This window comes from Hemitrygon akajei, chromosome 10, assembly GCF_048418815.1.
Source record: "Hemitrygon akajei chromosome 10, sHemAka1.3, whole genome shotgun sequence".
Classification (NCBI taxonomy): Eukaryota; Metazoa; Chordata; class Chondrichthyes; order Myliobatiformes; family Dasyatidae; genus Hemitrygon; species Hemitrygon akajei.
The window spans coordinates 163,965,329-163,991,164 of NC_133133.1; the positions used below are offsets into that span (position 1 = coordinate 163,965,329).

Below are 25,836 nucleotides of genomic sequence, written 5' to 3' on the forward strand. Positions count from 1 at the left end.
ATTTACACTATATGCTGCACCTGCAAAGGAAACAGCATTATGTAGGACCCCATGCACCCCTCATACAATCTCTTCTCCCTCCTGCCGTCTGTGAAAATTCTCTGAAGCATTCGGGCTCTCACGACCAGACTATGTAACAGTTTCTTCCCTCCAGCTATCAGACTCCTCAATACCCAGAGCCTGGACTGACACCTTACCCTGTTGTCCTGTTTATTATTTATTGTAATGCCTACACTGTTTTGTGCACTTTATGCAGTCCTGTGTAGGTCTGTAGTCTAGTGTAGCTTTCTCTGTTTTTTTTTATGGAGTTCAGTCTAGCTTTTGTACTGTGTCATGTAACACCATGGTCCTGAAAAAAGTTGTTTCATTTTTACTATGTACTGTACCAGCAGTTATGGTCAAAATGACAATAAAAGTGACTTGACTTGACTAAGAAGAAAGTGGTGACCTGCCTCAATGATTGTTGTCCAGTAGCACTTACGTCCACTGTGATGAAGTGCTTTGAGAGGTTGGTGATGAAACTTATCAACTCCTGCCTGAGAAGTGGCTTGGATGCGCCCCAGTTTTTCTACCGTCACAACAGGTCCTCAGCAGCTACCATTTCATTGGCTCTTCAGTCAACATTGGAACATCTGGACAGCAAAGCTGCATATATCAGGATGCTCTTTATAACCACAGCTCGGCATTCAATACTCCCCTCAAATCTAATCAATAAGCTTCAATACCTCCTTGTGCAATTGGTCCCTCCATTTCCTCACTTGCAGACCCCAGTCAGGTCAGATTAGCAACATCTCCTTCAGAATCTCTCTCAGAACAGGTGCTTAGCCCCCTGCTCTACTCACTTTATAGCTGTTCTAATACTGCAAGTCTAAGCACCAGCTTTAAAGCCACATTTGTCATTGGCTGAATCAAAGGTGGTGACAGATCAGCATATAGGAAGGAGACTGAAAATCTGGATGTGTGGTGCCACAACAACGATTTCTCACTCAATGTCAACATGAGAAAGGTGTTAATTATCAAATTCAGTAGGGGGAAACCAGAGGTCCCTGAGCCAGTCATTATCAGGGATCAGAGGTGGAGAGGGTCAGTAACTTTAAATACCTCCGTGTTATCATTTCAGAGGATTTGTCCTGGGCACGGCACATAAGTGCAATTATGAAGAAAGCACAGCAGCAGAAAGCAAGTTGGCGAAGATTTGACATGACATCTAAAAACCTTGACAAACTTCAATATACCTGCAGTGGAGAGTATATTGACTGGTTGCATCACAGCCTGGTATGGAAGCACCAAAACCCTTGAATGAAAAATCCTACAAAATGTAGTGGATACGGCGCAGTCCATCATGGATAATGCCACTGAACACATCTACATGGAGCGCTGTCACAGGAATGACCGCCACCACCCAGAACACGGTCTCTTCTCGCTGCTGCCATCAGGAAGAAGGTACAGGAGCCTCAGGACCCATACCACCAAGTTTGGGAACAGTTATTACCCGTCAACCGTCAGGCTCTTGGACCAGAAGGAATAACTTCACTCAATTTCACTCACACAATCACTGAACTGTTCCTACAACCTATGGACTCACTTTCAAGAACTCTTCATCTCATGGTCTTGATATTTATTGTTTATTTATTATTTTTTTTGTTTTCTTTCTTTTAGTATATGCACAATTTGTTATCCTTTGCACATTGGTTGTTTGTCCATCCACTGGGTGCGGTCTTTCATTGATTCCATTGTGTTTCTTGGATTTACTGAGTATGTCCACAAGAAAATGAATCTCAGGGTTGTATATGGTGATGTAGATATTCTTTGATAATAAATTTACTTTCACTTTGAAGATCTCCCTGTAATCTACAATAACCTTCTTCACCATCGACACCACCTGCTAATTCTGTGACAATTGCAAACTTACTGATAAAGACTTGTATATTTGGATCCAGATCATTTATACAAGTAACAAATGACTACTTAGATTTAAGGTGCTAACACCGACCTTTCAACACACCACCACGGCCTCCATTCTGAAAAACAACCATCGACCACCACCCTCCGCTTCCTACCTCTGAGCCAGTTCTGGATCCACCACACGAACTCTTCCTGGATTGCAATGGATGTAACCTTCTAGACCAGCCTACCATGCAGGACCTTGTCAAAGGCCTTGCTAAAGATCAAACAGACAACATCTACTGCCCTACACTCGCCTATTTTTTTTTTGGTTACCTCTCTAATAAGCTCTCTAACAGGGGTTCCCAACCCTTTTTATGCCATGGACCAAAACCATTAAGTGAGGAGTCTGTGGACACCAGGTTGGGAACTCCTGCACAAAGCCATGCTGACTCCAAATCAAACACTGTCTATGCAAATGCTGCTAGATTCTGTCACTCAGAATTTCCTCCTGTCCTTCCCCACTACTAATGTTAGGCTGACGGGTCTGTTCGCTTCTCCCTGGCTTGTCCTTTCTACCCTTCTTAAACAACGGAACAACATTAGCCAGCTTCTAGCCTTTGGGAACTTTGAAGAAAATAGCTCCACAAGGGCCTAGGCTTCAACAAATTTCAAGTGTTGGTACAGTGCTCTTGTGCAGCACTTCAGTGTTCAATCCCCTTCAATAACCACAAGGTCTTCTATTTCCTAAAAAAAATCAGTCATAACTGAGCACAGGAAGAATCTTCTTTCGGTCAGTGTCAGCCTCCTAGGAGCTCAATATCACCTCTTCATTTTCAGCAAGTCCACCATGCGTGGCTTTCTTCGATCCAGTGCAGGTCTCAAAGGAACGAGTTATTTCCTACTTCCCCAAGATTCTGAATCATGCTCCATCAACTCTTCTCAGCACTGCTACAGTGAAAATCTCAGCAACACCAGGGCCTCAGTAATGGAATTCAATAGCAATGACCCACTCAAACTGCTCTCTAAACCAGTCTGGGAGGGCACCACAGGGCATGCCAAGCATACCTCCCACACTCATCACTGGCTACGTCCTGCCCTTTGACTGAAGCACTACAGCAAAGGGAGAAGCAGGGGCCAGCAACAGGCTTGAGGATCAGATGATGGGCTGTAGGTAAGAAGCACTCACTACCTAGTCGGATTGAGGCATGTGGTCCGTCACTTGTATGGAAGCATTGGTATGTGAAAGCTCCTGCAGACATGCAATGCAGAACTCAGTAAACAATCAAAAACAATGGCGCTAACACGCTGAGATCACTCACTTCAGCCACACCAAATAACTATGTCCAAATGCTCCAAAATCAAAGCTAATGAATCTTTAGGCAGTAACCTTTAATGACTATGAATGCCTGTTTCTGGCCGTATTCTGAATCTGAATGTCTGATTGCCTTCTCATAACAAAGGAGGTGATATTTCATATGGTTGTCCCACGGGAACCAAAGGTTTATATTTAAACCAGAACCTAACTGAGAGAGTTCACTTTCACCGACTTTTCTAACCACAACCTCAAAATACAACAAAAAAATCCAGCATTCCCTCACTGCCTTTGCTGACATTTTGAGATCACTTCTCAGAATCGTGACAATTCAGTACTCTGGTATTTCCATTAATTATATTTAGAACATTAATGCAATCAATTATTACCATTCCACCCACAAAGCTGGAATCTCTACTGAAATAAATGGGGTACAAATTAGCATAGTCAATTTGAAATGTGACCTGGAAAGTTAGGTAATGTTTTCAGTCTAGTCATCAATCATGATTTCATTAACGATTTGTTTATTTTGGACATTTTTAAATATAAAAATAGCACACAATTAACAGGGATAAAAGGCAGGAAGTTATGTTTTCTCTATCTTCTATTTTTGTGAATGGCATTCATTTAAAGAAGGTATGCCAGGACATAAATTGGCTGCCCTTACCCAGCAGTTCAATGTCAACTTATTTAAATATCTTTCTGTTCTCTATGAATGTAGCTCAGGAATGGAAAGATTAAATAGGGCTTGAGTTACTAGTAGCAACAGAAGAGCAACTCAATTCACTGACTGTAATTCAGTAGCTCTGATAAAATATGCAATGCGAGACTGGATAATGTGGTGTGAACTCTGACACAGCAGTCCACACTACATGATATCTACTAGTATATTTATAAAGACAAACATGAAGACCCTGTGCCAATTCTCTTCAGTGTTATATTACAGCAATTAGTAAATGTGGAATTAAACATTTCCATCGCTGACTGCTGTGCACAAGCATTTCAGATTCTACAGATGAATAGTTGGAATTCACAGGTGTACTCTTCGCATATCTAAAGAGGCTCAAGAGCCTGAAGACACACTCTCAATGCTTTAGGAACAACATCCTCCCCATTGTCATCAGATTTCTGAACAGACAATGAACCCATGTACGCTACCTCACTGTTTTTGCTCGCTTTATAGAATTTGAGGGTATCGACAATCATCTTGAATGTTTCCGTGAAAATGAAGATATGTAGGGTGTAAATATTTAAAGCATTGTATTAAAGCAGTCCATTATCTGCATTCAATGTTTGTGCTGATTTTGTTCATTTACAGTCAATCAAAAGAATATGGCAGCATTCACTGAATGAATTCCTCCATCGATAAATATTAGGAACTAATACACAGTTTTATAGTACTGTAGTAGTATTGGTAATGTTCTAATTTGTTCTCTATTTCATCTAAATACATAATTTGTTACTCAGTTAAAATTAGTTTACCTTTTTATACCTCTTTAATTATTTCCATGAAACTTTGGCTAATTGGGGGCAGCCACTTAATTAGGCTAAAATGGATTGATCTCTATGTTCTCATATATATAAAATACAAACCCCATTTCCAGAAAAGTTGGGATATTTTCCAAAAGGCAATAAAAACAAAAATTTGTGATATGTTAATTCATGTGAACCTTTATTTAACTGACAGAAGTACAAAGAAAAGATTTTCAATAGTTTTACTGACCAACTTAATTGTATTTTGTAAATATACACAAATTTAGAATTTGATGGCTGCAACACACTCAACAAAAGTTGGGACAGAGGCATGTTTACCATTGTGTTACATCACCTTTCCTTTTAATAACACTTTTTAATTGTTTTGGAACTGAGTATACTAATTGTAGTAGATTTGCAATTGGAAATTTTGTCCATTCTTGCTTGATATAAGACTTCAGCTGCTCAACAGTCCGTGGTCTCCGTTGTCTGATTCTCCTCTTCATGATGCGCCATACATTTTCAATAGGAGATAGATCTGGACTGGCAGCAGGCCAGTCAAGCACATGCACTCTGTGTGTACAAAGCCATGCTGTTGTAGCCCGTGCAGAATGTGGTCTGGCATTGTCCTGCTGAAATAAGCATGGCTGTCCCGGGAAGAGACGTCACCTTGATGGCAACATATGTCTCTCTAAAGTCCTAATATACCCCTCAGAGTCAATGGTACCTTCACATACATGCAACTCACCCATGCCGTGGGCACTGATGCACCCCCATACCATCACAGATGCTGGCTTTTGCACCTTTCGCTGATAACAATCAGGATGGTCGTTTTTATCTTTGGCACGGAGAACTCGATGCCCGCTTTTTTCCGAAAACTAGCTGAAATGTGGACTCATCTGACCACAGCACACGGTTCCACAGTCTTTCGGTCCATCTGAGATGAGCTAGGGCCCACAGAACTCGCCAGCGTTTCTGCATAGAGTTGATGTATGGCTTCCTCCTTGCGTAATACAGTTTCAAGTTGCATTTCTGGATGCAGCGACGGACTGTGTTAAGTGACAATGGTTTTCCGAAGTACTCCCGAGCCCAGGTGACTATAATTGTCACAGTAGCATGACGGTTTCTTAGGCAGTGCTGCCTGATGGCTCGAAGATCACGCGCATTCAACAGTGGTTTCCGACCTTGCCCTTTACGCGCTGAGATGTCTCTGAATTCTCTGAATCTTTTCACAATATTATGTACTGTAGATGTTGAAAGACCTAAATTCTCTGCAATCTTGCGTTGGGAAATGTTCCTTTTGAACTGACTTAACAATTCTCTCATGAATTTTGGCACAAAGGGGTGAGCCACGACCCATCCTTGCTTGCAAAGACTGAGCCTTTGATGGACGCTACTTTTATACCCAGTCATGATACCTCACCTGCTACCAATTAGCCTGCTTAATGTGGAGTCTTCCAAACTGGTGTTACTTGAATATTCTGTGCACTTTTCAATCTTATTTTAACTCTGTCCCAACTTCTGTTGAGTGTGTTGCAGGCCTCAAATTCTAAATTTGTGTATATTTACAAAATACAATTAAGTCGGTCAGTAAAACTATTGAAAATCTTTTCTTTGTACTCTTGTCAGTTAAATAAAGGTTCACGTGAATTAACATATCACAGATTTTTGTTTTTATTGCATTTTGGAAAATATCCCAACTTTTCTGGAAATGGGGTTTGTACATATATAAGTGTATGTATACCAGTACATTTTGGCCCAATGAAACGGCTGCCATAAAACAACAAATTTCACGATATATGTCAGTGATACTATACCCGACTCGGATTCTGATTTTATTTCACTCAGTCTTCTTCATGGTGACCAAAAGGTTGCCCGGCTTGAGCCATTCTTTTGCCATAATTTGCCACATTTAAATAGAAATTATATTTCATGTGAGCTAACTGAATGTACAGTAGTAGTTTAAAATAGTAGCACAACTTTAAAATACTGAGACGAAAATAATTCTGCAAGAATTGGTGCTGACATCCATAAAAACATATCAATGTCACATCCACATTCATTAGACAAAAGATAGAAATGCATCACATGCATTGGAATAATGTTACATGGGTAACATTCATGTTCATAAACTTTGACCATGAAGTCCTGATTTATGTGATAGCAATATACCCCTCTAAAATTCCACCAACTGAGACAGGGTTGCCATTTCTGACAGCAGTGCAGGACACCAGGAAATTTGGGTCTTTGTGATTATTACTGTACAGCAGCTGTTTTAACTTACTTTAAATTAGATAAACTTTTATGTGACACATGGCCAACACTATTAAGTAGCAGTCAGGCTGAATGCTTGACCCAATTTCACACAAATCAAAAATTAATGCTTTAAAATTTAGCCCAAACAATTTTAGAACACAATTGTTTTTCTGCAGTGTGGACAAGAATAAAGTAAATGACTCAGCTTCAAAGCTATACATACCAGATCCAGAGTCAAACTTGGTTTCAGACCTATAAAATGAAAAAGGAATTATTTTATTTACAAAGGTTAACATTTTTTGCATATCTCAATGTGTGTACAATAGCCAGAAACTTGTGGCGAGAGCAGCCTCTGAAGAGCACATATGCACAGTTAATTGCGGAAATTCAGATGTTGATGTCATTGCTTTCCCTGTTCTTCGACAGGATTCCTGCTGGCTGCAAAACACAGGCCAACACAGTTGCACAAGTTCTATTATGGAAAGGAACAGCAGGCAGTCACTGGTCAATTGTGGCACACCTACTTCCATCTCACCTAATTCACATGGAGAGAGTGAATGTGGTTTTCCTCCTGCCTTCATTAGCTGGGAATGAGTTCACTGAAACACACCTTTACCTGCTCAGTTTTCACTCGTGACACAATGAAAATACTGAGGAGATCTGATAGATTTCCTAACAGTTTTTATACCAACTGGCATGATGGTTGTCTTAAGCCCATTACGCTGTATCCCAGCAACTGTCAACATCTTTAAAAGATAACAGCCAAAGAAAGAACTGGCAAGATTTAAAAGCGAGTTTAGATAAGGTGATTATCCTACACTATCATCAATGAAGTGCTCACCAAAGTGTCAAATTAGAAGAATCAAATCATTACTGACTTGTTACATAAAAATAAAAAGTCAATTCAAATATCTCCTTGAACTTCATCCAACCTTTAGAACTTTTTCATTTCAGTGCATAATTATTTTTCATTTGTTATCTGCCACTTCTGATAATATTACTGATCCTTTTTTTTTTAAGAACTGTTATTTTCCCTACATTAGTGAACTGCAGGTTAAATCATACTACAAGCACAACCCCTCGGAAAACTTACTAATTAGCTGAGTATGTTAAGAATTTTTGTATCTTGGAACTCAGTATCTCAAAACCAGATGTCATTCCCCCCCCCCCACCCCCACTAGTTGTTGCATGGTTAACTGACTAGGCAATTTATACATTTTAAAAGGGAAAAAATTCTGCCCTTGTGGGAACATCATGTTTCAGATATAAGTTAATACTAGCTGTAAATTCAGGAGCCTTTGAAGCTCTCCATTCAGCTGTGGGAAAACTGCTGTTGGGTAATTACACTCAAGATGCTGCTGATGTGCTGTCAAGCAGAATTAACCCTCAGTCTAGGCCTATCTATGCAAGCTGTTACAAGACAGCATTGTCTGTATGAGACTCTCGAACCAATTAGTGAGCATGCTCTGGTCAGATTTATATTACACATTAATGCTCAGTTGTATATCTGTCCACAGCTGCCACAGCAAGATACAAGAATTGCTCAGCAGGAGCCCAGTTAGAGGATGTTACATGCATAAAGGCCTTTCAATAAAATGTATTAAACTACCTGAGAATGAGGCTTTAACCTCTTTTCCCTTCAATGACAGATGAAACTAGAGTGCATTTAAAGGTTATACTGTAATAGTATTTCATATCAATATTGAGCTTCAGCCAAATAATTTTATTTGGACAGAGCAAAAATAACAGGATTAATTTCCAAAAGTCTAACTTTACCGGCATTTTATTGCATCTCCACTTACAACGTAATAAAATTGCTTTTTTAACATTAAGAGATGTATTGCCAAAGGACTCGGCACAAATATTTCATAGTTTCAGGGTACACAAAGTTAATACGACTGTGTAACTACAGCTCAAACCAAGCATTTCGGTACAGTACATTAACATGTTGGAAGCCAACATATGCTGAAATAATGCCAGATTTTCAGGGAAACCTCAAAATAGACATGCATAATTTGAATCTGAACAAAATGTTTTCTAACTTACTAAATCACATTTGAGAAATGGATATTAAATTAACCTAAAAGGTCCGTAAACCAGTTTTTAAAAAAAATTGTTTAGCTCCTTCCATAATACTTTTGTGTAAAATATGACTTTGTTTTACTCCAATATGGCTAGGGTACCAAATTCTGAAATTCCTTTCCCAAGCCATACCAATTACAGATCCCTTTAGAATTTAAATAACCGACCAAGCTTTCAGACATAGTAATGGCTAGAAAGTTGAATACATAGCACTGGTTTTCTTCTGCACTACACCTCTGGGTTGTGGGAAGTGCATAAAAACAAACAAAAAAAGTTTATTTCCAAAACTAAATGGAGAACGCAAAACTGTGAATTTCAATCAGGCACGCACCCACCTTTTTCAGCAATGCCTGGGAAATTGAATCATCTATTTCCTCCACTCTTTATAGTATTTATTTGATCAGGAGGTCAAATAATCAGAGGTGGTGACCCATGGTTAACATCGCATTTCAGGGAATCTTCACATTTTTTTCCCCCCAGGTTACAGCAACTGCCATTTCACTTCTTATTGCCAACCCCAATGCTAACTCAAGCTGTTCCGCAAACTTTTTTTTATTCCATTCTGTTCCTTTTGCTGCTTCCTGTAAAGAGTGCACCAAATTCGGAAACTCCAGTGGATCCTGCCTTGCTAAACTGTGTTTTGGGTTATTCGTTTTAGTATAATGCAAGGAATCATAGACTATAGCAAAATCATCAACTTATCTTCTTAAACCAAATTGAATATATCTTCTTGTGTCTTTTTGTACATTTTTGTCAAGTTTTCCTTTCCTTCTGTTTTGGGGACCATAGGTTTGCAAATTTGAAGGATATCACCAACTATTTTCTCATGTTGGAGCAAGTAGTTCATCGTTAACTTTCTGCTTCTTCTGTTGACATTACTGTCTCATCTTTAACCCTGCCTTGATGCTGGGCTTTGTTTAGGCTGGTGACGTCGTGGCATCAGCGCCGGACTTCAGAGCGAAGGCTCCCAAGTTTGAATCCAGCCGGCTCCAAAAACCTGGAGAGGGATGGGCTCCAACAGGTGTCAGATGCCCAAGACACGCCGTACGATGAGCAATCACCAAAAAGATTGTCATGACGGCGCCCCGACGACTCCACCAGGAGTTAAGGGCGCGCGCGCACACACATACACACTCACACCTACAGATAGCCACAAGGTGTTAAAGCCATTTAAAAAGACCTTGTAGCCCAACTGTGGGAGGCCAGCCTGGGTGAGCATCTTCTCCCCGTGAGACCATCAATGTCAGATCTCAATTGCCCATTCTTGCTACCTTTGCCCAAGGCCCACATAAATAGATACCACTTGCACTTCTGGCTTGGATCTCTGAGCACCAGCCAGCTTTTCCACACCAGCCGCCTTCTGACCTCACATCCACCCCTGCTTTCACTGTACTTCTATCACCAATCTTTATGGTGCCCGAAGCCTCAACATCTTGGCCTCACGTGCTTCTACATTTTACTGAAGAGGGGCCTTGAACTGAACATGAAAACGTTCAGGACTCTTGCCTCATGCAATCCTGGGACCTTTCATGTCATAATAAAAAGGACCGCTCACCATCTTTTAGCTGGTTGAGAGCCCAGTGAAGTGTTTAGTGGGGTGACCTGAAAATTTTGGTCTTGTGAAGAAATAGCCTGGTGAAGAAGTGTGCCTGCAGAAGATATGCACTTTTTACAATGGGGCCATGAGACTCTCCACAGCTATAACCAGGCACTCTCAGTGAGAGGTTAGCAGAGATGTCTCTGTTCGGGCATACATGCAATCTGTCAATTAATTTGGGGAAGCATACCAATGCAGACAAAGATCTATCCCTGTTCCTGAGGGGAAAAGGCAATGCAGATGAAATTTCCTCTCCTCCAGTTTGGGTAACCTCCATGATCCGGTAGGCGAACAGCAATCTGAGAGGTGGGAAGGATCAGCAGAAGTAAGCTGAATAATCCAAGTGTAGGAAGCTTTGTGACCTCTATGGGCAAAGCGGCTAAGGCACACATGTGAGGTTATGGGATTCCCTATCATAGGACAAAAAAAAAGCAGTTTGGAGTTCTAGCTCTTTAAGTAGCACTCTTTGAAGGGGAAAACAGAGTTGGAAAATTTTTTGTGGTTTCTCTGAGTAAATAATAACTACACTTTCTCAGCTGAGCTTGGTTGCAAAATGTCACTGCAGACGATCTTTTTTGGTACAATACAGCTGCCTTTTTTGGAGGTGGTTTAACACTTAAGGGGTGAATATACAGGAGTGAAATTTCCTAGTGGGCACCAGGACAACCAGAAAGATGCCTAAAACTACTCTGTTCATGGGCTATGACGATTTTTGATCTCTAGATGTACCAACAAACTTCTAGGTTAATCTGAATGGTAAGGTTAATTAAAGACTAAATATTAAGACACAGCAATAGCGTATCTCCATTGTACATGGTCACAAGGTCTTTCATTGGACTTTTCACTATCACCAACTGCTAAACTTGCTACTAAGCTTTATCACCCACCTACTTCCTACACCCACATTCTATGCTCATAATTGTACAAGCATTGTTGTTGATAAATAGGAATCTTCTGAACCAAAAGCAAAGGGGGACTGGGCACACCATTACAAGCAACCCATCAGCCATTGTGGTTTGTTAGTCTTACTTAATCTACGTCAACCTTCAAAGCATACTCCTACAAACCCTTTGATATCATCTTCCTCGGTGCTTTATATGAGCTCTTTATTGCTTTATTGAGCTCTTCTGAAAACTATGTTGTTTCTTCTTAATGTCAAAAAGCTAATTTTTTTCAAAACCTAAAGATACCTTTAGTCCCAAGTCAGCAGCAAATAGAAGTTTAAAGAATTAAAATCACCAAGTTTAACAACAAGAAGTATTTTTCTTGTGATATACTCCCAACCTTTTTGCATTTTAGGATTCAGTCTTTCTGAACTTGATGACTAATTTTACTTTTACTTCATTTGCACCTGAGTACCGTTTTCTTTTGAACATGCATTCTGATAACAGCATCACCTCAAGTACTCTTGGTATCTCTTTCATCTTCTTTTGCAAATTAAACTGAGGTTAAATCCTCATTAAGCATTTCTGTAATTCCCCAGCTCTTAGTTCTTAATGAGGTCCTCAACATTCTTTGACAACTATTTCTACTGAGCCAGATTTGCAATTGTGTAACAAATCTTAATCAATAATGGCAAGTGTTTTTTGTCTGTGTGCAGGCTTTCCTATCTCATTTCCTCCCATTTACTATATTTAGAGGCTTGTCTTATCCTAAGTGACAAGATTTGAGATAAAGTGATTGGAGTTTGTTTTGACTTGTTCTTAGATAGTTATAAGTGGGTAAATAGGTTTGTAATGGAAAGAATAACAGATAGCTGGCTAATGAGTTTGAAACATACTGAAAAATGTGGGCATGACACGTGTTCTCCTAATGAATTTCGTGTGGTTCCCGACCATACAAACATAATAATAGATGCCTAATATATTCTCATACATTGGGATAAGTCATCCTAAAGTCACAATGCACAAATTTTAGAAAGCACAGTATTTCATTCTTAAAACCAATACAATCCCACATGTGTTTATTATCACTTGGAATCACAGAAAATGGTCACCAAGGTTAATATGGTAGTTAAGAGGATAGTTTTGGAAGCTAGTGGTGGCTAAATTCAGATGTGTTAGATTCCTTTACCTGTTTGTTGATAAATATGTTAATGATTGATAAATATTTCCTCAGGATGAGAAGCTCTGGTGAGATTGCCACTTATTGTCCACCTACAATTATCTCTAAATAATGACAGATAAGGTTTGACAACACAGGTATAAGGATACAAGAAATACAAGGCAAAAAGACAAAGGAACAGAATAAACTTTTTGGCCTATCAAGTCTGCTCTGCCATTCAGTCATGGCTGATTTAATATTCCACTCAACCCAATTCTCCTGCCTTCTCCCCATAATCTTTGACGCCTTGTTTAATCAAGAACCTATCAACCCCCATCTACCTCACAATCATCAGGCTCTTGAACAAAAAGAGATACCTACACTCACTTGCCCATCCATTGAGATGTTCCCACAACTAATGATCTCACTTTAAGGACGCTTTATCTTGCTATCTCATGTTCTCATTATTTATTACTATTTATTTATATTTGTGCTTACATGGTTTGTTGTCTTCTGCACTCTAGATTATCTTTCATTGATCCTGTTATAGTTACTATTCTATAGATTTGCTGAATATGTCTGCAGGAAAATAAATCAGGGTTGTATATGGTGATACATAGTATATGTACTTTGATAATAAAATTTACTTTGAACTTTGAAATATACCCAATACTTGACCTGCACAGATTTACCACCCTCTAGCTAAAGAAATTTTTCCCCATCTCTGTTTGAAATGGATGTCCCTCTCTTCTGAGACTATGCTCTCGGGTCCTAGGCTCCCTCACACACATCCGCTCTATCTAAGCCTTTCAATATTCTATAAGTTTCAATGAGATTTCCCCCCCCCCCCCCCCCACAATTCTTCTAAACTCCAGTGAGTATTCCAGAGCCTTCAATCACTTCTTATATTTGTTAACACTTCCATTCCTGGGACCTTCATTCCTGGAATCATTCTTGTGAACCTCCTCTGGACCTTCTTCAATGCCAGCACATCTTTTCATGGATAAGGGACCCCCAAAACTGCTCATGATACTCCCAAGTACGATGCCTTATAAAGCCTCGATATTACATTCTTGCTTTTCTATTCTAGTCCTCTCAAAATGAAAGCTAAAATTGTACTGGTCTTCTTAAACACTGACTCAATCTGCAAGTTAACCTTCAGGGAATCCTGTACGTGGACTCCCAAATCACTTTGCACCTCTGATTTTGAATTTTCTCCCCATTTAGAAAATAGACCATGCCTTTATTCCTTCTAAAAAGTGCATGACCACGCACTTCCCTGTACTATTTTTCATCTGCCTCTTCTTTGCCCATTTTCCCAAGCTGTCCAAGTCCCTCTGCAGACACTTTGCCTCTGCAACACTAGCTGCCCCTCCACCTATCTTCATATTGTTCACAAACTGTGCCACAAAGACATCAATTCCATCATCCATTTAGCATATAATGTGAAAAGAAGCAACTCCCAACACAGAGCCCTGTGGAACACCACTAGTCAACATCAGCCAACCAGAAATACCTTTTACTCAACTGTAATAATGATACATCTGACTGTATCTTCACCTTTGCAAACTGCAGGGTCAATGCTATCATATTACGATCACTGTCTCCTAAGGGTTCCTTTACCTTAAGCTCCTTAATCAAATCTGGGTTATTATAAAACACCCAATGCAGAAATGCCACTGCACTAGTGGGCTCACCCAGAAGCTGCTCCAACAAGCTATCTCTTAGACATTCTACAAATTTCCTTTCGAGATCCAGCACCAATCTGATTTTCCCAATCTACCTGCACACTGAAATTCCCCCATATCTATCGCAACACTGCCTTTTATACCCACCATTTTTTAGCTCCCATCGTAATTTGTAGCCCACATCCTGGCTACGGTTCAGAGGCCCATATGTAACTTCCATCAGGGTCTTTTTACCCTTGCAGTTTCTTACCTCTACCCACAAGAATTCTACATCTTCTGATCCTATGTCACATCTTTCTCAGGATTTGATTTCATTTTTTACCAATGGAGTTACCACACCCCCTCTGCCTAACTGCCTATCCTTTCCTACAATGTGTATCCTTGTATGTTAAGCTCCTAACTATAATCTTCGTTCAGCCACAACCAAACAATGCCCTGGTAGGTCATTTTGCTTCACCCCCCCCCCCCCCCAAAAAGTATCCAAAGCATTATACTTATTACTGAGGGAAACAGCCACAGGGATACTCTGCATTGGTTGCCTATCCCCATAGTCACCCAGATACCTGCCTGCTGCAACTTAGGGGTCTCTACCTCCCTGTAGCTCCCATCTATCACCTCCTCATTCTCCTGTACGAGCTGAAGGTCAGCCAGCTGCAGCTCGAGTTCCTTAACACGGTCTCTAAGAAACTGCAGCTCGGTGTACTTTATGCAGATGTAGTTATCAGGGAGACTGGAGGTGTCCCAAAGTTCCCATATCTCACATAAGGAACATACCACTCACTCTGGACACCTTCTTAGCACCCTAGCTATGTACGAGCAAAAAAAAAATTACCAGGAATTTACTTAGAACCTTTGCCTGTTCTTGCCTAAGCCTGTTGACCCAAAGCCTGACTATTTTAACACCCTAAGATTTTCAAGCCACACTAGGAAAAGATATTTACAATTATATTTTATACTTCTTCTTCTTCTTCAGCTGACTTTCAATTTTTGATGATGACTGAGGCCTGGGCAGGGTTGTATGGAAGACCTGCAGTTGCCCATGCTGCAAGTCTCCCCTCTCCATGCCACCGATGTTGTCCAAGGGAAGGGCATTAGGGCCCATACAGCTTGGCACTGGTGTCGTTGCAGAGCAATGTGTGGTTAAGTGCCTTGCTCAAGGACATAAACACACAGCCTCAGCCAAGGCTCGAACTAGTGACCTTCAAATCACCAGACCAACACCTTAACCACTTGGCCACGTGCCACATTTTATACTTAGGAATACAGCGTGGATCAAGCCCTTCCAGCCCAGCAATCACAGGACAATCTACAATGATCCTACCAACCAATACGTCATTGGAGAGCACCCCAAAGGAAAGCACGGGTCAAGGGGAGAACATACAAACTTTTTACAGATGGCACTGGAATTGAACTCCCAACTCCGAGCTGTAGCACTAACCACTATGCTTTCATAACGCCCTATATAGACAGTTGCTTTCTCTAAAAGCCAGAAGTGAATAAGAGGTTTCCTTTTTTAAATGATAGTCCAGTAGGGTACCACTTGCATAGTGGTTAGCACAACGCTTTACAGTGCTAGGGCGCTCAGGTTCAATTCCCACCCTGTCTGTAAGTAGTTTGCATGTTCTCCCCTTGACTGTGTGGGTTTTGTCCGGATGCTCCACTTTCCTCCTAAAGTCCAAAAACGTACTTGTTGGTAGGTTAATTGGTCACTGTAAATTGTCCTGTCATTAGGGTAGGGTTAAATCGGGGGTTGCTGGACAGCATGGCTCGAAGGGCTCGAAGGGCCTTTCCCGAGCTATATCTAAATAAATAAATAAACGAAAGTTTCATGCTCACGACATGAAAGATTAGTTTTATGAAAGCAAATTCCACATATATTTAATAGTTGTCATTGGGGAATTCAAACTTGCATCTCTGGATTAATGATCCAAACCTCTGGTTGCTCGTCAAGAAATTTAACCACTGTGCTATTGTCTCTCGCATAATAGATATTTAAAATTTGCACTCAACAGGGGTTTGCTATGGAAGTCACAACCACACTCATGGCCCTGAAGGAATAAGGATGGTGCGCAAAATAAATACTTGTCAATCCAGAAATCTGATTGGAAAATCACAGAAGGCGTTCAGAATGAAACATGGGCATGTGGGCAGTTTTTTCCCCAATATTTCAAATAATAATGTGCTTTCATATCACAAATATTATATCAAATATTTATTTTTAAACTAGTTGACAACATAATTTAGAATGATGCTAGTTTCATTATTAATTTTCATACTGCATAAATACAAAGTCATCATATTACCTCTGAAATTTTGGCCAATTGTCAATCACTAAGAAATAATAAAATCAGCATATTAGGCTAATTATACTAAGGGGCACCAGTTAAATTGGCTCTATGTTTTGGCAAATTATAAACTTTATATGATTAAACTTCATCTCACACAAAACTCAGCTGATGAACACCACATTTTCATCCACTGCCCTACTTTTGCTAATCTATACTGCATCCATTTGAGACCTCACCACCAAGCAATGCAGGGCTCCTCCAGAGCAGCAGTGCCACCTTGTTAGCAAGCCAGTGGGTACGTCCTGGTTGCTGCAGGAGGTACAGTTGTTCCTGTACACTTGCTGCCCAAAAGTTTGTATGTGGGTTTTGCATCAGGTTCATTAAAAGGAAAATGTTTGTCATCTGGCAGTCAATTTTGGTTTGTTGTGGTACCTCACGCTCTGCTGGTACAGAGACTGGCTGCATAAATAAAGGCATTAAGGTTGTTGCCGGGGTATCATGTACTGATCTATTGGATCTAATATCACCAGCTGGAAACTTAAGAGAATGAATTTCTTTTAATTCTAATATATAGCATTGTAGGCAAAGCACAACCACAGTCTAATTTCTCTGCAATTAACAGCACACCATGCCATAGGGAAAATGCAGCCAATGTGCTCTCTCTACTTGATGACTTCTTGCAAGAGGGAATGACACGCCATAGCAGCGTGTCGCTAGTACAGCTCGGGGTCTCGGAGTTCAGAGTTCAATTCCGAAGCCATCCGTTAGACATTTGTACATCCATCTGTGAGTGCACGGGTTTCTTCTGGGTAAACCAGTTTCCTCACACGTTCCAAATATGTATCGGTTAGTAGATCAATTGTTCATTGTAAACTGTCCTGTGTTTAGACTTGGGTTAAATAGGTAGATTGCTGGGAGGTGCAGCTCGCTGGGCAGGATCCATGCTGTATCTCTGAATAAATCTCCTTCCTACAAGTTATACTGAAATCAGATTGTAAGAGGATATTAATTTCTCCAGTTTCAGTATGAAAGGAAGCAAACACATAGCTCACTAATGCCATGATCTGCATTCAGGGCACTGCTTACATATTAAAGCACTTACTAAAATGGCACCCACTGCAACTCAAGACTATCGTAAAGCTCCAGTAATATTTGATACACTGACCCCCCCAAAAAAAAGGCATTCATGATCCCAACTATGACTTTCAAATGTATGCAAACATGATGATAGTAATAAAAACATTAAAAGAACAGCCATGTATCAAAGGTGATGCATGATATTCAAAGCAGAAATATTCTACTCATAAACAAGCACGATTTCGTTAATGGATTTCATCAGCAAAGTGGGCAAATTCATAGTGCAATTAAAACCTAAAAGCCAAGAGCAATTAGTTCATAAAGGAAAAACTTATTATTTTGTGAAATCAATTTGACTTGCAGTAGCAAATAAACCCTTATTGCTAAACCCTTGGTGTACAAAATGGTAACAGTGGCGACGTGGACAGGGTATTATTCTCTATCTATATTATTCCTTTCAACTGCTCCACACATATGGGAAGAGGAAGGAGGTTCACTAGGCTAAATACTGCATCCTGCCATCTGGTTTAGTTTAGCTTTTAGAGGTTTTGCTTTACAGGTTTTGTGTCTTGCAGATTCTTTTCGTGGGCCTGTTCCCCGAGTTCCTCTCAAGCACTTCAGCAAGATAACAAGTGCAGTCATCAACCTGGATGTGGGGTCAGAGTGACATAATGGCACAACACTTGCACGCCCTTTCAATGTAATTGTCGGTTTCATCATATGCTGTGAACTTCACACAAGGTTTCCATGACCCTGCTCTCGGGAAAATGCCAGTAAGCTAGAAAGGGTGCAGAAAAGATTTACGAGGATGTTGACAGGACTTGGGGAACTGGGTTACAGGAAGAGGTTGGGCAGGCCATAACTTTAATACTGGGACTCCTCAAGGAGTGATCTTATAGATAGATAGATAGATACTTTATTCATCCCCATGGGGAAATTCAACATTTTTTCCAATGTCCCATACACTTGTTGTAGCAAAAACTCATTACATACAATACTTAACTCAGTCATAATATGATATGCATCTAAATCACTAACTCAAAAAGCATTAATAATAGCTTTAAAAAAAGTTCTTAAGTCCTGGCAGTTGAATTGTAAAGCCTAATGGCATTGGGGAGTATTGACCTCTTCATCCTGTCTGAGGAGCATTGCATCGACAGTAACCTGTCGCTGAAACTGCTTCTCTGTCTCTGGTTTAAAATCATGAAGGGCAGAGATAGAGTGAATGTACCCACTCATATAAATCTTTTAAGAAATTAAGGACTAGAGGCCATCAAAATGACATGGGTAGGATTTAATGAAACTCGAGAGGCAACTTCTCCCACAAAGAGGGTGGTAGATACATGGAACAAGTTGGCAGTGGAAGTGATGAGGCAGCTACAATAAAAACATTTAAAAGGAATTTGGACAGGTGCATAGATGGGAAAGATTTAGAGCAGTGGTTCCTAATCTGGGATCCACAGACCCTCAGTTAATAGTAGGGGTCTATGGCATAAAAAAAGGTTGGGAACTACTGATTTAGAGGGATATGGGCCAAAGGCTGGCAAGTGAGATCAGCTTAGATTGGCATCTTGGGGGCATAAATTAATAGTGCTGAAATGCCTGTTTTGTGCTGTTTGACTCTTTGACTAACTTGTTTATTAACACCATATATTTTTCTACTTACGTAAAAAGGGGAGTCCCACAAACAACACAATTGTAGGTCCCTTTGTCTTTGTATAATGTGTACTCGCCTGTAAAAGGACTAGAATAGAAAATTAAGTGAATAAAGTGAATTCAAAGGGAGTGCTATTTAATTGCAAAACAGTAAACACGTTTGAAAGAAAATGCTGGATTGTTATTCTTTCACCCTTGTTCCTTTCTCCACCCCTCTCCCTCCGCTGCTAGTTTAGATTGTGAAAAGAATCTTTGCACCTGTATTCCAAATCATTCCGCCAGTTTGGTGTTCAGCAAAATATCATTTGGCCGAGAACTCATGGATTAAGATCAAGGTCCGGTGCCAATGTTCCCACAACCTATCGGCTCTTTGGCAAGGACTCTTCATCTCAAGTTATCAGTATTTATTGCTTATTATTTATTTATTTATTTATTTATTTATTTCTGAATTTACACCGTTTTATGTCTTTTGAACATTTGCTGTTGGTGGTCCTGTTGGGTGCTGAACGATTCTATTGTGTTTCTTGTATTTACTATGAATGCCCACAAGAAAATGAATCTCAGGATTGTATATGAAGTATACAGTGTGTACTTTAATAATAAATATACTTTAAATAATGCACTTCTGAATCTTCTATGTTGACTCACTTTCAGTAAGTTCAACTAATATATTGTGACAGGAAGAAAGTGTGGCCTATTAACTGGGGCCCTATGTGTTGTAAAAAGTCTTTTGCAGAGCAAGAACAGGAACAAGCAGTTACATCATTAATAAATTTGGATTTGATGTGCCTGCAAGCCTGTGCCAGGGTCTACTGTATAAACCTGACAAAATAGTTATCCTTGGCATGTCAACTCCCGAAGTAAGAATCAGCTGAGAGATTGAATTTATTCACTAAAAACAGCCTTGGAAGAGAGGAGGATTTTTTTTTTAAATGCACAGAGGGCTAAGTTCCAGGGACTGAAGACATGTGAGGGCAGTTATTGAACATTTTTGACATTCCGACCGCAAATGAGCCAATAAATACTTTCTCCACATGTGCTTCAAAAAAAAAGGTCTTAATTACACTACCTTCTTTTGGCAGCCAAACTTCTGAACACACAATGACCACCTTCAAACCGCTCATTGGCGGCAGTCCATTTCCCTCAGTGTTTAGTTTATTCTAGTATCTGGAGAGAGAGAGAGACTTCCAAAGTAGTCGAACTACTACTTTGCTGCTTTGTGTACAAGTGGCTTTAAAACAATGTGGAGGACGTCTCAAAATAGAAAAGACTTGGAAACAGGATTCTACAGTATAAATTGAATCACACCCCACTCATGCTTATGCCACATGGTTAAAAGCAAAGGAACAAAGAATTGTGTTAAATGCATCAGTGCAAATAATCAGCTGCCCTCCAAGTCGTGCAGATGAAACTCTAGTTGTAGATGTATGACATGAACTGCTGGAGTGGGTGATGGTTGATTATGGGAAAGGATCTCAAGATCAGCAAGTGTTGGTCCCAGAGACCTTTCAACTTAAATGTGAAGTCAGGAGAAGTACATTTTTGAGACTGTACATTGAAAAATTACCCAGGTTTGCCCGCGGATTCCTTGGATAAACTGACTGCAGCATACACAAGGTACATGTTGCAAACAAACACTGGGAAAGAGTCCAACCAACAGCATGTTAGATGCCAGATTTGCAGAGGAGTTATCCTGAACAGCCACCCCAACTAATATGGTATACACCATCAACCTTATGTGGAATGGGAGTGTTCAAACCATGTTGCCCCCTTCATGTCCCGTTAGACGCCAGACATTGAATGATCGCACCTCTCCGTCCCCTTTTCCTGAGTCACGTGGTACTGCTGGGCTGTCAAACGCTTCCTCAGCTCCTCCTGGGGGAAGGTTACCTTGCAGCTCTTTTTATCCCTACATGAACCTGGAAAGGGAGAATGTGGGAGAAAAAGCACTCTAGATTAAAAGCTGAATAACTATTTTGGCTAGTGGCCACAGCACAGTTTCTGCACTCATTTTTCAATTGCCAAACTAGTCCCCGATGCAATGCTGAGTTGAGCGGAGTACTGTTGGTTATTCTTTAATTACAAGTTAAGAATGCTGCAAGAGAGCCAGGTGACTCCAGTGGAGGTGTGACAATGTGTAGCAGCCAAAGCTTTCGCTGTGCATATAACATCCTGCTAGAGAACATACCGACAGTGAAAAACATTTTATGTTATACTAAAAATAACGTGTAGAATTCACTTGGGTCAAAAGCAGGCTATTTTAACCTCCCTGTTACAAAACCACCAAATGCAAGCGCCTGTAGGTCCCTTAAGAAAATGGTACAAAATAATGAGTTCAAAGTGTAACGGCAAGGTGGAATGAAACGAATTAATGGTGATATTTCAAATTTCTCAATCCCTGTGGAAATTAAGGCATAAATGGGATAATGGTGTCATGTGACATCATCTGTCAACATCTTGCCAGACCTCACTGAGCGAGTTTGAACAAAACATCACAAACTTGGACTTTCCTGGTCAAGCAGGCACAAGAGAGCTTCCCACTGGACTGAAAGGTACATGGATAAATGTATATTATCCAGCTTGGATTACAAAACAGTTGTACCCTGATTTAGGAAAACATCCAGGCAATCTGGGAGCAGTGCAGAGGTGCTTTAGGTTTATACTCACAACATGATAAAAACAATGTTTCCAATCTTGCAAACTCAGTAACTCAGGCAAGTTACAAGTCAATGAGCAAATGATATACCACACAGAATAATTCCAATGGCGTAACGATTTAAAGCACTTCTCAAACAGATAAGCACATCATAATGGAAAAATATGCAAAATATAGAAACTAGGGAATCCTCTCTTGGAATTTTATGATTAGCATGTGAAAGAACAAGGAGTTTACCCAAAGAACTATTTGAAAGTCTTTGTATTGAACATCAAAACTATTGAACTAGTGAGCTTTATTTTTCGTCCATTTCTGTCAGGCACATATAACGGAAATGAATTCCCTAAGATTTCACCAAAAATTAAGCAGTAGAGCACAAAACATAAATTTGATATTAGACATTCTAACTTGAACAGTTCTCCATAGTTTTTTTTCTTCCATGTTGCAATGAACTTATTCAATATTTTGATCTGGCATATAATACCTCATCAATAGCTTGCCTCTTCATACCCATAATTTTTCCCCAAGTATATCTTAATGTATTTTGGATTCATTCTTGAAGCTGCTTGCTAGTCCATCTAAAAATCTCACAGCCACTTTGAGCAGTAAGGAAACTTTCTTGCCAGAAATAACTTGGAAGATACGTAGCTCAGCTGGTTGATGTTGAGTTGCTGTCTGATCTTGGTAATTTACTTGCAAATGGTTCGTCACCATGCACGGAGATATCGACAGTGCACTGTTGAGTGTGGTGTGTCCTCTGTATGCTTGGCCTTTATACACTTTTCATTTGGATGTCATTTCTGAAACTCAATTGTGATGTGGGGAGGAAATCTTGTAGCTGATTAGCTGTGTGGCAAACTTCATGTGCTGTGGTATGGAATTTTCCCCGCGTCAGCTCACATGTAGGATCGAGGTCTACGCGTTTGTTTACAGAATTGTTCGCAGAAAAGCACGCTTCCAGGAACTCTCTTGCATGCTGCATGTTCGCTTGCGCCATGACTTTCATTGATGCCCAGTCGAATTTGTGCCCCTTTTGATCTTCATGGGTAGAGACTAGGGAGAAGTTGGGCATGCCACTGAAACAACTCACATCCATGCAAAAAGAACAATGCGATGGTCTTCCAGTTTGTGCGATTCTATAAAATACTGCAAGTACTAACACCACACAATTAATTCCATTTAGTTAGCAACAAAGTATGTACATTATCTATCATTTTCATTCACGTGCTGCCTTTAATATGTGAAAATGTCGCAGAAGGTTCCAGACTCACGTCTGTATGGCTAGGCACAGTTGAGACACCATCTATAAACTTGCTGATGACGCAACTGTTGGTAGAATTCCAGATGCTGATGAAGAGGCGTTCAGGATTGTGACAGATCTGCTGGTTGAGTGATGCCACAACAACAACTTTGCAAATAACATCAGCGAGATCAAGGAATTGATTGTGGACTTTAGGAAGGGCAAGTCCAGGGAAACCACACCACTCCTCACTGAGGGATCAGCAGTGCAAAGGGTGAGCAGTTTCCAAGTTCCTGGGTCAGTTTCAAGATCTCCCAAGATCTTTCTTGGGCCCAGGATATTAATACAAGGAAGGCACATCAGTGGCTGTATTTCATTAGGAGTTTGAGGACTATTGATAAGTCACCAAAGACTCTAGCACATTACTACAGATGTACCTTGGAGAGCATTCTAACTGGTTGCATCACCATCTAGATCGGAAGGTCCTGCAAAGCTGCAAACAGCCAGCTCCATCAAGGGCACTAGGTTTCCTAGCACTGAGGATATCTTCAAATGGCAGCATCCATCATTAAGGACCCTATCATCCAGGACATGCTCTCTTCTTATTACTACCATCAGGCAAGAGGTCCTGGAACTTGCGGAAACACATTTAGTGTTTTAGGAACAGCTTCACCCCCTCCACCATTTGTGAATGGACAATGAACTAACAGCACCTCACTATTTTTGCTCTCTTTTTACACTACATATTTATATTTTATATGTATTTCTTGTTGTAATTGATAGTATTTTTACTGATGGTATTATATATTGATATTATTTTATTTAGTATTACATATTGATTAATATTGATAGTATTTATGTCTTGCACTGTACTGCCGCTGCAAAACAACAAGTTTAACAATGTGTCAGTGATATTAAACCTGATTATGATTCAGGCATGGATGAGAATAAAGAAGTTATTTTACTGCATGGGCACAACTCTCCACATACGTTCTACATAGGTTTAACCCCAAAACATGCAGCTCCATTTATCCTGGGAATATTTGAACCGGTGTCTAAAGGGTAACATAAAAAAGAGACATGTATTTGAGCTGACAATTTAAACAATGTCTAATGTTCTGTGGCTACCCGAATTTATAACTATAATCTAAAGCTCATCCTGTGGGAAACTGAATGTGCAGACCTTTATCCAATCACTCAGTGATAAGAATATGTTGAAACACAAATGTGCTGTGTTACCAGACCTCTCATGCAGTCAGAATGATAGATAGATGGACTGAAAAGAGCAATTTAGTTACAATTCTGTTCTGATTTTGCAGTAACTTTAAGCTACACTAGACAGGGTTTTCCTTCAGATATCCTATCTGGTTTTTTTAAAAATTGTTTTTCTCCTGAAGGTGATTACTCTGACTTTTCCTTTTATGCTTCCAGCCTTCCTAAGTCAAATGGTCAGTTTTCCATGAAAAAAGCATTCCCAGGCTGTTCATCTATGACTGCATCACAGCTGTGTCCAATTCCCTTCCAGTCCAAACCGCATATACTTTCCACTTTGGTCACTGGCTAAAAGGAGGTTCAAGGAACCCTGCTTTAATCTTTGCCTGCGTTGCCAGAGTTGTGAAGAATGGAAACATGAAATTGGGCCAAGTTGTTCATGCCAAACAATGTACCTTCCTGAGTGAGTTCAACCGGCCTGCATTTGACCCACAGTCCTCTAAACTTTTCCCATCCATGAACCTGTCGAAATAGCATCTAAAATGCTGTAATTGTATCCGCCTCTGCCACTACTTCTGGTAGCTTGTTCCACTTACTGTAAACCTCTGTGGAAAAACTTGCCCCTCAATTCAAATACTGTACATTGCACAGTGGCGTATCTAAGGTATGGCAGGTATGGCACGTGCCCTGGGCGCCACTGAGCAGTTTCTATTAAAGTCAGACAAGCCATCCTCGGACAGTGAAAAAAGAATTTTCTTCAGATGTAAGATCTGTCTTTGATTATCATGGGTGAGAAGCACTAGGATGGCCTTATTTCAGAGCATTGTGTAAGAAGACCATGAAACGTTTCTTCACGAAGAAGAAGGAAAGCAGAGCTGAAGGACGGAAGAGACGAAAGTTGGAGGCGGAGGAAGCCAAGAAGTTGAGCAAGTTCTTCATGCCCTTCTTTGAAAAGCCCGGAACAAGTCATTCGACGCATTCCATGGAGTCACCTGTGCCTGCTACAAGTTTGTTAGAATCCGAAGGTGGATCAAGTACAAGTGTGTCACAAGCCGAGGAGGAAGTCAAGTCAGATAAATCCGAGTATGACGAGATTAAGAGTGAGGCTGCCAGAGAGAACATGGACATGACAAGAGGGGAAGACGATGGTGGTGGAGGTGATGTTGAGTTTATTGACGAGATTTTACCTGACGACACTGAACCTAGTGAACTGGATGGTGTCAAAGAGCCTCGAACTGTCATACCAGAAGTGATTGAACAGCATGATATTGGACTTCTGAAGTTCGACAAGGATACTGGAAAAGCAATTCTGCCTGAAGCATTGAGAACAGAAATAATAAAGCTGGGTTCAAAGTATTTCCAGAACAGT

At 40.3% G+C, this 25,836-nt stretch overlaps 1 protein-coding gene across 7 annotated transcripts in view; it reads right to left on the reverse strand.

Annotated features, from left to right (window-relative positions):
• Nucleotides 1-25,836, reverse strand: part of msrb3 (methionine sulfoxide reductase B3) — a 132,136-nt gene that overhangs the window by 63,273 nt on the left and 43,027 nt on the right. For 4 of the 7 annotated variants that reach the window (XM_073059585.1, XM_073059586.1, XM_073059584.1 and 1 more), the window contains 3 exons: nt 21,170-21,278; nt 19,370-19,447; nt 7,152-7,180 (listed from right to left, as the gene is read on the reverse strand). In XM_073059585.1, coding sequence (XP_072915686.1) covers nt 7,152-7,180; nt 19,370-19,447; nt 21,170-21,278 — 216 coding nt within the window. The remainder of the gene's footprint in view (nt 1-7,151; nt 7,181-19,369; nt 19,448-21,169; nt 21,279-25,836) is intronic. The other 3 variants (XM_073059588.1, XM_073059589.1, XM_073059587.1) reach the window with 1 other exon arrangement.